The 17,045-nt window shown below is 46.2% G+C and overlaps 1 protein-coding gene across 1 annotated transcript in view; it reads left to right on the forward strand.

Moving 5' to 3' along the window:
- ROM1 (retinal outer segment membrane protein 1) overlaps positions 1 to 17,045 on the forward strand; it is an 83,028-nt gene that overhangs the window by 51,323 nt on the left and 14,660 nt on the right. Inside the window, exon 2 of the mRNA XM_085628001.1 lies at positions 15,925 to 16,171. Coding sequence (XP_085484127.1) covers positions 15,925 to 16,171 — 247 coding nt within the window. The remainder of the gene's footprint in view (positions 1 to 15,924; positions 16,172 to 17,045) is intronic.

A 17,045-nucleotide genomic window follows, 5' to 3' on the forward strand; every position in this document is an offset into this window, starting at 1 on the left:
ACCCAGACAAAGAGGTGATCGATGATCAACGTTACAGGGGAGAGACTAACTTGCTCACCTATGTTGATACAATGGTCCCGTGGTATTCAGGGCTCCACAGCAGTAAAAATCGCATCTAGAGAACAAAAATTAGTGTGTTTGAGTAAAGGCTACTGTAAGTCGACCGCTCACCGGAACGATTATTACAGAGTTGGCGCTCACCTATATTGATGCGCAGTGATGTCAAAAATCCAAGCGTTTCTAATCCCTTAGTGTGGGTGATGTTGGCTCTTCAAACGAAGTTTAACTGTAAAAAAGCCAAAATCAGGTTTAGCATTTAAAACCCAATTGAGAATATTAAGACTCAAAATGTGTGTGGGTTTCCGCTGTAGGCAGGTCAGAGTTGGGCAGGCCGGTAGGGCTAAGGCCAAAGCAGTTGGTGTCTTCTTCTTTCTGGGTCAGCACAGCTCTTCGGTCCTTCTTCTTTCTTCTTCGAATCTGACGAAGCAAGGTTCATGGTCAACCCTAAATACTAAAAGTAGATGCGTTTACTGGGATGTGCAGGTCAGAACCAATGGGTCTCTTCCTTGGCATGGGTACACCCCCTATTATGCCACCCTATAGTGGGAGGGGGGCATGAGCCTCTTCCTAATTGGCTGGGTCCCCTCATCTTCAGGATTGAGGGGACTGAGATGTGTGCTTCACCTCGCCTCCCCCACCTGAGCGGTGGGGCTGGCAAAGGTGGACACACGTCTCCTCCTAACTTGGTTTTTCAGAAAATTCCCCCGCCCAGAGTGGGTTTCAGAACCAGTGGGTGCCAATGGCTGGGGGTTGCAAAAGGCAGGGATAGCTTACAAAGGGGGCAGGCCTTTGAAGCGTCCCCTTCATGGACCCAGCCCATCCTCGTGGGGGAAGCATGACACCTCTGCCCAGGATGGGCTTTGCCTCTGTACCCAGAGAGCAGAGGCTCTCTACCCAGAGGTCCAGGAACCTGTCTGGTGGTGGCAAATAACAGACAGCCATTCAGGAACCACACCAGGGCTGGTCGTTTTTCAGGGAGCATCTCTAAGATGCCCTCTGTGTGCATTTTACATTAAATCCCACACTGGCATCAGTCTGGGTTTAATGTGCTGAGATATTTGCTACCAAACCTCCCAGTGTTCAGTAAAGCCATTATGGAGCAGGGGAGTTCGTAATGACCAGCTCCCAGACCATATACTCTTCATCGCTTTACTACACTTACAATGGCTAAGAGTGGACTTAGACACTGTAGGTGTACAGTGATCATGAAACTGTACCCACACCTGCGGTCTAGTGCACGCTGCTAGAGGGGTGTCTTACCTAGACCACAGGCAATGGATTGCAGGCATGGCACACAGGGATGTGTGCCATGTCTACTCTTCTCTTTTCTCTGCACCAAAACACGCAGCCTGCAATGGCAGTGTGTAGGTGTTAAGGTACAGGGCCTCTAAGGGTGAGACAATAGGTGCTGCAGCCCTAAGAGGCCTTCCCTGGCCTCAGTGCCCTTAGTACCCATGGTAGCTTTTACTAGGGGCTTACCTGTGGCCAGAGATGTGCCATTCCGGGTACAAAGGTACAGCTTTGATAAAGAACACATGCCCTGGGAACCTGATTGGCAGGGACCTAGGGCACACCAAGTCAAAGTGCATCATGTGTCATGCAAAAAGTGGGGGGAAACCATGCAAAAAGGGACTCTTTCCTACAGTCTTACAATGCCCAATAACGTGTATATTTATTCTACCACTCTGAAGTTACTTTGAGTGCTCTATAATACTCCTAAACAGATACTGTATCATTTGTGGATACTACACTATGATCTGGAGTGTTGTGTCCCTTTGTTGATGGGTATGTCCCCCTGTATGTTTTTGCATGTGTGGACCCCTGCCCTGAGGTACCCTATAGCAGGTTTTTACTATGTGTTTTGTTTTTTCTGGCCTTAGCCCAGGTGACAATCATTCGATGCATGCTGATGTTCACTTCCCACAATTGGTAGAGGAGTCTCCGAGAGGGGCCCTGTTGTTTGAAGGTGTCTGCCATGCATGCCTTCCTTTATCAGAAGGGCATCCTGTCCCCTTGCTGCCTGACATGCCCTTTACATTGTGGCAATGTGTATGTTTTAATCGTAGTTGCATAATGAGCCTTTTCCTCTGTTTCCAGCACTGGGCTAGTGGCCTGCCAGCCACTGCTCTCTCAAAATCTGCCTAAGTTTTAGGGGACCAGTTCTCAAGCAAAATCCTGTGTGCCTGGATAGCACATACCTGTGGTATGAGTAGATAGGAATATGTGCCAGTCAAAGGTGTGCACTCTGTGACAGTTAGTCAGTGGAATACATCTTGAATTTCCACTGCAATCATGCTGTCAAGGTGGAGGTTAGAGGTAGCCGGCCAAAGTAGCATCGTCTTTTGGTACCATTACTGACACTTTGGTGTGGCAACAGGTTCTTAAGTCTGTAAGGATGGAGGCAGGGGACTATGTAGATGTATAGAAATAACCTGTTGCTTAGTCCTCCCTTTTTTTCCATCCTGGACACTCTCATTAGATTAGTTAGAGGCCGTGGAGAGTCTGCCGACAGCTTTCTATGAAAGTTCAGGATTAGAGTTTGCCAAGGCCTGGCACCAAAAGTGTTTCCTTCTGCAGGGCAGGCAGTGTTAATTTGATATGCAGCTATCAAATTGTTGTTTTACTGTATTAAAATGTCTAGGTGGAGAGTTTCCCAATAAGCATTTTCCCAGTTTGTTCAATTTTCGATACTAGGACTGAGGATTAACGAGAATTGGTAAACCTACTACAGCATTCCATCTACAGTGGAGACAGATATGGAATATCACCTCCTTGTGTAACCCTAATGCCCAGTCAAGCAACTTGCAAGTTGACAAGAATAGATTGGTTATTGCTTTGTAGTTTTTCATAAAAGTAAGCTTCTTCTTAGTAGAATACATCCTAGTTTTGCATCTGAAGGAGTTCAAGATGTTCATAAAACTTAGTTGATTTCCCTTCTGGACTTCTCACATGAAGGTGGCACAAGTAAATCACATCCATTACGTTTGTTCTCCAAAAGTAGTGATTTTGAGTTTGAAAACATTTGGTTGAAATTCTTTGTCTATTTTAATTTGGAATAAAGTGGGATTCCTGAGGTGTTTGCGCTTTATGAGTAGGTTCGAATGGAATGGGAGAAGAAAGGCATATCAAGGGGATGGGTTTAGGGGACACCTTTGCATTTCCGTTGAGTTGGTTAACTTGCTCTCCAAAAAACAGCAATTATTATAGACCACTCCTTTATGGAGTTCAATAGCTCTAAAGAAAAGTTGAGACTGTATAGTGAGCATTGATTAAAGGAATACTATTCTAAACCTTAGTTGTAGGGGCTGTTTTATGCGAATTGTTTTAACAATTCCAAAACCCTGACTGCCAACAGAATTCACCATGCCATTACCACAAAGAAACTTGAACGCAACCTGACAAAGGTAGTGAGCTCAGATTGGTAGATCCAGTACCAAGTTTAATTGCCAACCTAGTGTAAGAGACAGTTGCCCTGTCTGTGCCCCTCCTGGACGTAAGGGTTTTGAGAGGGATCAAAAGTAAAGCAGGCCTGATTCTCGCATCCTTGTATTCCTTGCATCAGGAGGCCCCATAGAGTGGAGATGGCCCCTGGAACCACATTATGAATGATACAAAAGATACTGTTAAATTTAGGCACATGCTCAAAAGGAGCCGGGTAGAACTGTCCTAAGAGCTTGATGAAAGTTTTTTTAATCTCTAAGCAGAGAAACTCTTAAGTGGAACTAATAACCAATAACCATTTACATTACACACCAGTAACCGTGGTTCTTCCGTGTGACCGATGACATAAACATAAATACAATAATGACTTGGTAAGATATTAACCGAATGCCATATCATCACCATGTTATTTTATTTTATTAATGTGTTTACCAGTTACAAACTTTTCCATGTCAGACCTATGTGAAATAAGCTGCCACTCTTCCAGAAAGTGCTTGGTTTGCTTTCAGATAACAGGACTTAACAGTAAAAAATGCCGCTATGATCAGTATTGCTCTTACCTGTTTAAAAGCAGCATTATCCTTGTAATGAAGGTACCAGGCTTGTTTATAGTTCTCACAGAAAAATTGGAAGATAGGGTGGGCTTTCTAAATGAAAGTTACTGGAGAGATGCCCGAATGACCCTCTCGGGTGATCATAATCCTTGCTAGACTGCAACTCATACAACTCAGATACCTGTATAGTAAATACTGTACCCCTGAAAGGTCATGGCATGCTGGTAGGAACCCTTTGCCATAATGGAATCAGACAAATTCAGAATCAGGCCTGCATGTTCCAATCAGACGAAGCTATGGGTAATCCTAATTGTGCAGGACACATGGTGTCTCTCTTGTTTTTATCCCAGTAGCAGTAACTAGCTGGTTTCTAATGTCCCAGGGCTGTGTGTTTCCTGATTCCAAGTGTGAGTAGTTTATGGTGTCCAGATTTATTTATTTATTTATTTTGCATTGTGATTCGTGGAGTCCTATTTAACTGTAATGAATACAGGACTAAAAGTCCCAGAATGCAAATAAACAGATCTCCTTGGGTGAACTTCTCACACATGGGATTATGAGATTTGGGAGCTCTGAAGTCACTGATAGTAGTATGTAAGGCATATTTGTATAGCGCATACTGTCACCCGAAGGGTATCCTGGCGCTTTAGACAATTATACCAACACCACACATAGCAATCAGGTGAAATTTAAGCAGACCTAGGAAAGAGAAACGTTTTTAGTTCTTTCTTAAAAGAGGGAAACTCCCCAGAGCTTCTCAACAGCAAAGGGAGAGAATTCCAATGTTTGGCCGCCACGAGACCAAAGGCTCGGCCGCCCATCCGAGCCCTCAATACCTTTGGGACTACCACAAGATGTGCTGACAGTGACCTAAGGGAGCGAGTGGGCACATACCACTGGAACAGCTCCTGCAATGGAGCAGGTCCTTGCCCATGAAGTCCCTTAAACACCAAACAAAGCGCCTTAAAGATGACTCGCTGTGAAACTGGTAGCCAGTGAAGATCGGCTAGCGCCATAGATGAAGAATCAGATCGACGACGGGACAGGGCTAGCTTGGCTGCCATATTCTGCACGCGTTGTAGCTTGGCCAGCAATTTATTTGGAGCTCCCAGAAGTAGTGCGTTGCAGTAGTCTAACCTACTCAAAATGGTACCGCGAACCACTTCTGGGCGAACATGGGCCGGCAGCAGCGGAAGAATCTTCCACAGCATGCGTAACAACATCATGCAGGTGGACACGGTTTTATTTACAAAAAGATCCAGTTGGAGATCAGGCCCAAACACAACGCCCAGGTTCCTGGCAGATACTGCTGCAGAAGGAACTTCCTGAAAGGAGGCAGGCCAAAAATCAGGAGGCAGTGGCCGAGGGATGTGGTCCAGCGAGCAGTGTAGAACCTCTGTTTTAGAGCTGTTAAACTGCAGAGAATTCTGCCTCAACCAGTCCGCAGTTGACGCCATACATTGATGGAAAGTCTCCAGCGACACTGCATCTTTGCCCTCGATGGAAAAGATGAGCTGCGTATCATCGGCATAGTTAATAACCGAGATGCCAAATGATTTAACCAAGCTCACCAGAGGGCGAAGATAAAGATTAAACAGTATAGGGCTGATGGCAGACCCTTGCGGTACGCCCTGCTCAACTGTTTTAATCTCTGACTGGAATGGTGGCAAGGCCACTACCTGGCGTCTGTCTCCCAAATAGGAAAACAGCCAATCGCGAGCCGAACCCTTCACCCCTGCATCCTCAAGTCTTCTGACCAAGATGTCATTGGTGACCGTGTCAAAAGCGGCCGACATGTCGAGCAGCACTAAAAAGGCCGCTCGCCCAGTGTCGGCCCGCGAACGAAGATCGTCCAACACGGTCACCAGGGCCGATTCCGTGCCATGTGCTGGTCTGAAGCCAAATTGAGACGCGTCCAAGCAGCAGTTGGTCTCCAGGAAACTGGACAGATGTTTAGTAACCAGTTTCTCTAGGATCTTAATGGGAAAAGGAAGCAGCGATATAGGTCTATAATTCGCTGGACAGGTGGGATCCAAAGTTTCCTTCTTCAACAAAGGTGAGACCACTGCTAATTTCCAACACTTTGGAACACGTGCCAAAGAGAGAGACTGGCAACAGATAGCATACAGCGGAGGAAAAAGCTCCGTCTGGAATACTTTCCAATATTTGTGAGGCAATGGATCTAAAGGAGAACCAGAGGATATACTGTTAGCCAGCAGGCAAAACTCCTCAAAAGACGGAAGGGGAAAACTATCCAGCTGTGCCTGACTACCAACTACCCTTACTGCCTCCCTTTCGGCCGCTAAAGTGGAGCCAAGTACGGGCTGAGTAACAATTGTAGTTGTAGGAGCAAGCTTACTTAGGATCAAAGCGATCTTATCTTCGAACGCCTGCGCTAAGGAGGAGCATAAAGCTTGGGAGGCAGGAATGTCGTTAGCCACAGAAGCAGGGCGAGAAAGATCCCCAACAATTTTGAACAAGGCCTGCGTTTTGTTTGGTGCATTCAAGAGCGATTCCTCTAAGAAACGTGCTTTGGCGCCTTTAATCTGCATTTTATAGGTCAGCAAGGCCTGCTTAAAAAGGGCTTTATCGGGTTCTAAGTAGTGTTTCCTCCAAGCTCGCTCCGCGCGTTTACAGCAGAGCTTCAAATGCGATAACTCCGCAGTGAACCACGGCATAGCAATGTTGGATCTATTCCTAATTTTGCGCAGAGGAGCCAGCACCTCTAAGGAGTTAACAATTTTCTGACTAAGGCTCTCGTAGCTTGCATCCACAGAAACTCCTAAAGGGGGGGTTTCCCCGGCAAGCAGGGACGGCAGGCTGGATTGTCTAAGTAACCTTGACCATTGCCTGCCCATCCTGGTCTTAGTGCCAGTACTTCCATTCCCGGTTGGAGCCATGGGACATGTCACGGAGAGAAGGACCAAGGCAGTAGTGTGTACGTCTAGCGCTGCCTGTCAGGATATAGAATGCGTCCGTTAAAGCCCCACTGTTTCAGTCTTCTCAAATTTTCCAGATGCCTCTGGCATTGTGGGACTCGTAATCTGGTTTATTTTGGTATAAAATCTGGACTACAGTTAGCTGAGTGCAAAGGGAAAAAAACTTGGCTGGACTAAACCGTCACGAACGGACATAAGATCCTTGCGCATGCGCAACTGTTTGTTATTAGCCAAGTTAGTAAAAGTTTTCTAATGGCCACTCAAGATTTCTAATAAATATGCCTCTCCACTTCTGAAACACTTAAAGTGCAAACGGGTTCGTTTTGACATTAGTGTAACCCAAAGAGGCGTTGTAGCAGCTCTTACAGCAGAGCTCCCAGGTTTCCTGGTCCATGCGTGAGCAACTCCCAGCATGCAAAGTAAAGAATTTGGACGTGATAATCTACGCACGCGTGGATTTAGGAAACTTTAGAGCTCTATATAAAGATGTGAGCTGTGACTTCAAATGTTTAAATCTGTTGCCAGAAAAGGTGTGAGGCCCCAGGCTCGTTTGAAGGCCTAGTCTGGTGAAGGCTGAATATGTGCGAAGTGGAAAATTGCTGGGGCAGGCACTAGTGTCCCAGCTTGCTCGAGAGAAGTGTGTGTTTGATGTCATCCTTATTACAATTTCCCCTTTTTGTTTAATCCACAGGCCCGAGGCTTGCACTAATCTCGTCTCAGCAGCTCCACTGAGAGAATGGGCGGATACCACTGCGAGGCCGAGGCTTTTAGGGCCCGAAGGCCTCAATTCAGCCGAGGCCCATTAGGGGGTCATTAACGCCACTTTAGCGCCAATTAACGCAAAACTGACGTTCTGGGTCACATGCAAAACTGGCCAAGCTTTGACCTGCTGTCTGCTGACCTTTCACCGTGCTGGAAAAACACGCATTTTCACCTCATTAGGACACACAAGTCGGCTGCATCCTCCGCTCCCCGGCATTGCATAATTTTTGGGACTTGTCCCTCATTACTACAAGTTCTTACCCACAACGTATTGGTGACGAGATGGTTGGTTGCCCATTTTGAGAGCCCATTCGCAGTAACTGACAACAGTGTGGCTACTGTCAAGGATCCAACACAAAGTCAACTGTTTCATCAGTTGGCCAAAGCTTAGCGGCTCGCCAGGGTTTGCTGCTGCCCAAGTATCGCTGACACGTATGGGAGTGTCGTAGAAGTTAGCCAAGAAGTAGAGGCTCGTCACGGGTTGCCGACACAAAGCGGAGTGGATTTTTCCTCATTTCGTTTCACGCTATTGGATTTCTGACCGAGGCACGACCAATCATTGGGACTGTTTGGAGGTGAGCGAGTACATTTCCATTTTCAGCCAGTCATCTCGACCGCTTGTAGGCACGACCCTTCGGGCTACGGTTGGGAGCTCCTGTGACGTGATTGGCTGCCAGGCATTGTCTTGCTTTCAGCTGACGCGACCTAACAACCCCCCCAACCAATCTGCACCAACCTTGGGGATACAAAATGTACAAAAAGTATATATTTGCGTTGGCCATATTTAATGCAGATCAGTCCTATGGTTTTCCCAGTAGTCTTTAAAAGAGCTAATGCTGCATGATTCGTAAGTCGACAGATACCCACCCACTTAAAAATATTTTTCCCCGTCTTGTTCTACAGGAATCGTATCCACTCTTCCTTTCCTTTGTAGGTGGGGGTAAAATCTTCTAATGCCGCCCAGGAGGATACCACAGATAATACAGACCACAGCCCGGACAAAGAAGTAGGCACGTGGTGAAAGCAATTCGCGGGGCAACCCTGTCTCCTTTTGGACGGCCCATGATCCGGACTGGATAGTTTGCTTCACGGCTGTCGTGAGGGTATTTGTTATCTTTAGGAAGCGTGTAATGACGGATCATGACTTTGTAAACATGGTCCGTCACTACACGCCTCCAAGAGATAAGAAATTGCTTCACGACAGCCGTGAAGCAGACAGCCCAGTCCGGATGGGCCGGACGAAAAAGGAGAAAGGGCAGTGGCCCAAAAGCATCCTTTTCAATGGGAAGCCAGCGTTTAGCAGAAACGCTGATGCGACCCAATGAAAATGATGGGCGGGGCTTCAAGTCCCCTTCTAAAATCTCCTTATCCACAATATTTCTCGCCGAGCGAGCAGCGCATGCCCGCTGCAACGCTAGGCGAGAACTAAAAAGGAGCCAGAGCAATGTGTTGCAATTTGAAGCATACAATACAAGGTGTGCAATTGAAATCTCACAAAACCAAAAAAATGTGCTATCAATACTAAAACCAAGTTCAAACAGATGACAGGATATTCTTACAAAAGATAAGTGCCTAGCACCAGAAAAAATATCAATATTAATAGGCACACAAATAATTATAATGAATTATAACAATATCATGCCTTTAACAGTTGTAGTTCAGTACAGATTGTTGAATAATACACCAACCATCACCAAATTCAAAAATGGGGAGAATTGAATAAGCAGAACAGCGTTCCTATGGCTGCAGGAGCTCACCTCCCGTGATAAGCACAATAGCGTGCATATCGCTGCAGAAGCTCATCTCCCACATTTACCTGGCTTCTCAGAAAGTTGGGAGATAGGTTTCAATATTTGCGCAGCGTGCAGACAATTCCAGCACGTTTTCCACAATTGCGGTATGTGTGTATGCTGACAAGAAAAGGATCATTACGCAATTGTGTATCTATCACAGCTGACGGGCAAATTAACTTTTACTTCCAATCTGGTGGCACGTACCACACTCCGGCAAAATTACTTACAATACAGCGGCATGTTCAACGTGAGCGCCCTGACCTCAAACGCTCTGAGACTGCGGAAAATTCCAAAACACCCTGCGGCTCCTGACGTCAAGCGTTGAGCATGTTCAGACACTTTGGTGAACTTTTAGCTCCTGAGACATCCCGCATGGTCAGAGCAACACAGCATCGTTTGGCAAAGTTCCCAATTAGGACACACTGCTGGGGGGAGTACACACATGGCAATGTAGCACGATATGTGAACCTGTCGGACCCTTTCACCTGATCACTGTCAGCAGAGCAGACAATCGGCGCACTCCAGTGGCAGAGCACTATGCAGATCCCATGGGCAGTGAGTCGTGTCCCCTCACATGGGGCAATGGGCAGATGCCAAACACATGACTCATCCAGCAAGGCAAGGTGGCCTGAGACAGTTGCCATCCGTGATGATTGTTGTCCATTTTTGCTTCACCATTTTCTGAACCTCGACATGTACCCATACTGCGTATGTGTCTTATGTATGTCTCTGCCTGTTGTGGCCGTTGCCTCGTCCATACTGACACGCACATGCCAATAAAGTCTATGCCACTCCACTGGTGTCTAACTGTGATGTTTGTTGATTAGATTGTCGACTCGTGTGCCACAATGAACATTGTCCTTACACAAGGAGGAACTGACTGACGCATGTGCAATGGGGGTGGCTCCCTTTTGCAACCTCCACCTCTGTGAGCCAGACATTGTTTTGGGATAGGTACTGGCCGACCTGTGCACTTACGTGACTTCAGCAATGTGAGTATGGTGTCCAACCTCTGACCATGTGGAGCAATGTCATATATCATAACAGAATGTGTCCACACAGATGTGTGTGAGTAGGTATGCAACGTGAAGTTCTGTCATCACATGTGATGTAGGAAACCACTCCTGGCCTTCCACTGATTTGGTCATTCCTACACACAGCCCTATTCAATACATGGACGTGTGCCTACGTTGGGCGTGAATGAGATTGTTGTTGATATGCAATGGGGACACAGCTAGTACTCACCTTCACAGTCATCCAATTGGCCATGTGTCTCAGGGATACACATGCGCATAGATGTCAGTTACCAGTGCGTACCTTCATGTGCAACAGGGCGCACCTTCATGTGCAAACATTGTCCCTACATCCAGCCATACTTCCATACATGAGTGAACGGAGTCATGACACATCTGTGTGATTTAGAATGTTTTATTCACATTCAGGTGATTGACGGAGCTGGAGCTGTACATGGCCATCCAAGCCCACATTACATGGAAGCCCAGTGGTGGGTCAACCAGAGTCCTTTGGGGATTGAAAAGGGATTAGGAAGAGGGGGAGTGCAGTCTGCAGCAGGATTGCTGTGGATTTGTTCAGCAATGAAGATATGGCAGTCCGTGTCGGGGTCCGGGTGAATGTCGCAGAGTGTTCCGGGGGTCAGTGGGAGGTATTGTCCCAGGGCATGATGCATAGGGCAAAACCATGCAGGAACAGGCCATTTGGCGGTGATGTCTGCTACTGACTCCTTCCTCACACAGTAATTACCATCCCCATCTTACTCCCCTGATACGGGTTCTGTGTCCGGTGTGTTTGGCGGGGTAATGGCTGCATCACTGTGTGCCACTGACACATCAGACTGCGAAGGTGATGGGGCAGCATCACTGTGTGCCACGGACACATCAGGGGTCGGAGCTGTGTGTCTCGATGTTCCCGCTGCAGTCATCTGGGAATGGCTCAGTGGCAGCAATGGCAAGATGATGATCTGCAGGGCATTGAAGTTCCCAGCTACTACTCGCTGGTGTCCAGCCGTGGCAGCCATACTTCCAACCTGCATCTGCTCCATGGTCTCCATTGACCTCCGCATCTGTGCCAACTCTGTGCTGTCAATGCTAGTGCCTGTCTGACAAGACAGTTCTTGTATTTGATTAATGGCCCCAGCGAGGTCAGCCAAGGTCTTTGGTGGAGCATGGTGCGTACAGGGGGTGTCTGATAGGGACTGTACATGGTCCCTAATGGGACTCAGACACCCACGTATGGCATAGAGTTTGGCTGCCACGAGCTCGAACCCCACCCACAGCTGTTCGGCCAACTTCACCTGGCAACCCCACACACGTTGTTGGAACTCCATGTATTGGTCGGGGGGGTCCTGGGAGACAGCTGTGGTGGTGTGTGTTTCCTGCTGTGTAGTCTGTGCAGGTGGTGGGGTCTCCTCGGGGCAGCTGGCCTGCCCTGCTCCTGGGGATGGGGTGCGGAGGCTGTCCATTATCCGTTGGAGGGTGTCTTGATATATGTGCAGGTTGTCCTCTTCATCATCAATGATGGGAAGTGTGGTGTGCTCTGCAGAAGGTGTTATTTGTCCCTCTGCAATGTAAAGGGGAGATGCAGGTTAACAGAGTTACAAATGTATGTTGAAGATTTGCAGATGTTCACATTCAGACTGCATGCCAATGTACATTGTGACTGTTTTGGTGGAGCTAGCTATTTGATGGGAGTCAGTGTGTTTTTCAACTACATGACGGATGTGTGGTAGTACCCGTACATTATGATCACACAGTGTCAGGCAATGCCAGATGTGAGTGGACAGTTACTATGCACATGCGGAACCTGTTGTGAGCCTTGTCCTGTGGTGTTGGTGTTGCACTTTGTACCACATTGCCGTCATTGCCGATGTTCTGTGATTGCTATGTGTGTGTGCTGCATTGTGATGGAGTTGCCCCTGCAGCTCTGATTTCGTGTAGCCTTCTCCCTTTGAGGCTGGGTGCCTTTGAATTATGTGCTTTTCGTGGGCTGAATTGTTTTTGACTTGGGTTATATGTGCTCTCGGACAGATTTTGTGGCCTGGTGCATTGTTTGTCTGCTGCGTGTATTCTACAGCATGGGTTGTGGGTGCACGTGGATATGTCAGAGTGTGTCCTGCTCCTTTACGGATGTGATCATCACTGGGCCACCTCCATGTCGATTCGTGGGCCATGTCATGTTTTTTGGCTGCTGCCATGCTATCGGGCATGCAGTGTTACTTTCATAGTCAGTGTGGGCCACAGAGCCGCTGCTGTGCTGGATTCAGCACATGTATATGGGTCGGTTGTGATATTGGTGATAGGGAGTGGGGCCCCTTTGTGCACATTGTGGACGGGGGCCTACTTGGTGTTTCTATGTGTGCTGCAGTGTGCCAAGGCTCTCAGGGACATGTTCCACGATCATTGTGGGTGTGCAGTGTGCTACACATAATTGTGCATGTGTGCCATTGTGCCCATCTACCCCCGTCCCCTGAGGTCCCTGGTCGTTACTCACCCTGTTGCTGTTGGGTCAGGTCGTATCGAGCTGTGTCCAGGCCCCCAAATCCTGCCACCGTCTCCACACTGCTGACTGTGGCCACCATTTAACTCCAGCTCATCCAGCTCCTCCTGTGTCGCAGGACTCCCACCTCCAGTCGCCATTGCTGCCTTCCTGTTGCCGGCGAGTTTCTGTTTGGTTTGGGTGTGCACTTCATGCCAGTGCCTCTTGACCTCCTCCAGTGACCTCCTCGACACTCCGACTGCATTGACGTTGGTGACGATGGCCTGCCATATTTCTGTTTGGGTTGCCAGTGCCGCAGTGGAGGTGCCAAACAGTTGTTGATGGTGTTCTATCACCTCTGTGACGATGATCCGGTCTTCCTGCGGAGTGAACCCCGTCTTCCTCTTCTCCTTGCCCTTCCCCGAACACCGGGTTCCTGGCTGGCCCTCCATGGGGCTTGTGGAGTTCTGCTTGTCCTCTGCACTTGGTCCGGGTGCATCCATGGTGCTACGCAGTTTGAATTGGTTTTGGTGTTTTTTTTTCTTTCTTTTATAGTGCATTTTCCCGCCAGACGCATGGGATTTGCAGGCCTGTGGCTGGTTTTCGCAAATTTTTGTACCGCGATTGGCCTCATTGCATGATTTTTTGCGGCGTGGCATTGATTTTCACGCTGACATTTGACGCGTTATTTGGTGACTATCGCATGCTACCGCCACGTTGTGAATACTTGGTTGGCACGGCGTAATTTTCCCGCGATAGGCTGCGATGTTGAGAGTTGCGTTAAGCTACTCTTGTGGTAGTTATAATAACATGTTCTTGTGAATATACCCCTCTAGGTATACCAGATCGCCTTACCCTTGTCTTGAAAACACAGGATATATTTGCTTCAAAAGCCTTTTAGCTTGGCATCCAAGTTATGAACCTCATAAAGAGAATGAACATATTATCTAATAAATTTCATAGGAGAGATATTTTAAGGCGATATTTTACATGTGATACTGCAGATATATCAGTAGAGCATGATGGGATTTTGAGACTAGCATTGGAGGTTCAGAGGAAGCAAGAGATAATAATCTAGATTAAATTTGTCCAAAACAATTACCAAGCATATCACATTTAGGAGAGGTACCTTTCAGCAATGCCTTAATGAGTCACTCTGATCATGAACCATTAGTTCATTTGATGTTAGTAAAAGGTTTAGATAAAGTCATGACTAGAATTTCGAAGTGGTTAATGAACATGCTAGACTTTATGCCTGGAGTGTAATGAACATGCAGGATTTTAATTTTGGAGTGCATACCTAGTAAAGGAAATATGGTGAAAGATTGTGTGTCAAGTACTAGCTAGATAGGAAGGCTTAACTGGGAATAATAGGGCATTTAGTGAAAGATGGCTGCCTAATATGCGAGGAACAGAATAAGGCATATGAGAAATGTGGTCTTAAGCAAGGTTAAGAGAATTTTCAGAAGAATTCGGAGTTAGAGGTGAATTAGTGTGACAAATTTGACCTGTATGTATGTGATTTGGGAGTGAGCTGTGCTATGTGAAATGATTTGGTGTAGGTTGTTAACTTTACCAAACTTTGTCTGCGGTATAATTTCACGCATAAAACATTTTTACACAAGATTATTCTTTCAAATTCTTTGTTACGTAAGGAGCCTTATGCAATAGTAGGAAATGCATACTTTTTTCCCCTTAAAAACCTACATTTTAATGAGGTGCCAACTTTGTGAACATGATGAAGTTTTGAAAAAATCATGAAATGTGTGAAGTCCACCTTTGTAAACTTTGCTCTCCTCTGGTGAAAGGAGAGGGGTTTAACCGTCAGCGCTCTATTTAGAGCAGTAATTAATTGGTGTGACCCTCTAGGGCTTCGTAGGAGATAATTATATAAGCGTTATTGGGGACTCCGTATGCATACGCAGATAGAGATACACAGATAGAGAACAGTAAAGGAGTGCATAGCATGGAGAGAGAAATATAAATTGCATGGCTTGTGGAAATGAATTGCAGTGTAAGATGTCTTTAGCAAGTCGTAGGTGAAGTTGGGAAATAATTTTTCCACCAAAAAGGTGATTTCTTTAATAAAGGGCCTGATTTAGATCTCAGCAGATGGGTTACTCCGTCACAACTGTGACGGATATACCGTTCTCCAAAAGATGAATTCCATTGTATATTATGGGATTTATATTTCGGCGGACGGGATATCCTTCACTGTTGTGATGGAGTAACCCATCTACCGAGATCTAACTCAGGCCTATAGTATGTTCATGTGATGCTGGGCAGCTACAGAAACCCTGAAAGACTAAAAGGTTGTTACAGTGATCAGTCCATTTAACTTAATGAGAGAACTGAGACCAGAGAGGAAATTGAATCTAGCAGAGATAAGAAGAAAGTATAAAAAGGTTTTTGTGGATGTGTGCAAATTGAGCAATGCAATTAAAAAATATCAGTAAGGGTATGCGGCAAAGTATGATGAAAAGAATGTGTTAGCTCAGAATGTGAAGGTGCTGCATTGGAGGAACGTGAAAAATCTCAAGTGGGAAAAGTCTATATATTTGGAAGGCAAGAAGTTCATGCAGATTGGAAACTGGTATGCAAGACTGGAGAATGGTACTAGCTGGAATGAAGACAGTATGGTTAAAGTGGGTGGACGGAGCACAGAAAATTATGAAATACGAAGTGTTAAAGTTGAAGAAATAAATGACTCGAGAATTTTAAAACTGATTCATAGTATTGGGTAGTATTCCTAAATGGCTTCAAGAATCGGGAATATTTTTTTCTTACACAATTTAATTGTCTTAGCTTTACTGCATAATTCTGTGACCTGTTTCGGGCTCTATAATTACTGAATCGAATGACCCTCTTCATTTCTCGTTTCAGTCGCATTAAAAGTAATGTGGATGGCCGATACCTCATGGACAGCGTGCCTTTTAGCTGCTGTAACCCCACCTCTCCGAGGCCCTGCATCCAGCATCAAATCACTAACAACTCGGCACACTACAGCTACAACTACCAGACAGATGAACTTAACATCTGGAACCATGGCTGCCGGGAAGCTCTGCTCACCTACTACACCGGCATCATGGCTTCCAATGGCGTCGGCGTTGCCCTCACCTTCCTGCTGCAGGTATATTCTAAAATCCTCAATACAGCTTGTGTCCTACACACTTGCACACTCTCACTCACTGGTATATGGTATCACACCCAGAACACATCAGTCCTAAACCAGATACAAGCCATGCTATTACCAAACTCACGTCACTCCATCCTTGAATGTATATAATTAAAATACCTAGATGGGTGTTATTCCTGTGCAAATACCAATGTTAATCCACCTTCAGGCCTGTTATTGCACCTGGAGATAGCTGTTTCCTCCTTAAACACATGCTATTATAATATGGGACACATGCTATACATTATCAATTAATGTCATGGGCACAGACACATATCATATGCTATTCTCCCTCCACCCCCAGACACATGACAATTCACCGCAATACTACGCTCCATACCCTAAGGTATTTTATTACACTCATGGACACATGGTATTTTACACTCATTGTACACTCTGTGTAGGACATATTTATACAGTGCACACGCAACAGAAGGGTTCTTGGCTCTACAGTCCACTGTGCTGATCTAAAACTCTTACATGAACAAGTGAATTTTCAAAGCGTTACCTAAACTTGAAATCATTGGCAGTTGTCAAGAATTTCTAAAAGATTGGGGCAGGACTGAAAATTGCCAGCCACCTTTCTACAGGAGGGCAAAACTGAAGGACAATTATAAAGCAGAATAGTGTAGAAGTGTTTGATTAAAGATTTATCTAAACAGCATGTGTTTCAAGAAAAGCGGGTAGGTCCACTGACAATCAGTGTAGAAGACTGAAAATGAACTTGGCGGTCTAAAGGACGCTAGTGAAGGTAAATCCGGCCAAGGCCAACTCAGTCTTCCATTCTTCTGAGGTTCGTAAATTGAGCACCATTTAAATGGTTAATTAG

The sequence above is a fragment of the Triturus cristatus genome, chromosome 9 (assembly GCF_964204655.1).
Source record: "Triturus cristatus chromosome 9, aTriCri1.1, whole genome shotgun sequence".
Taxonomy (NCBI): Eukaryota; Metazoa; Chordata; class Amphibia; order Caudata; family Salamandridae; genus Triturus; species Triturus cristatus.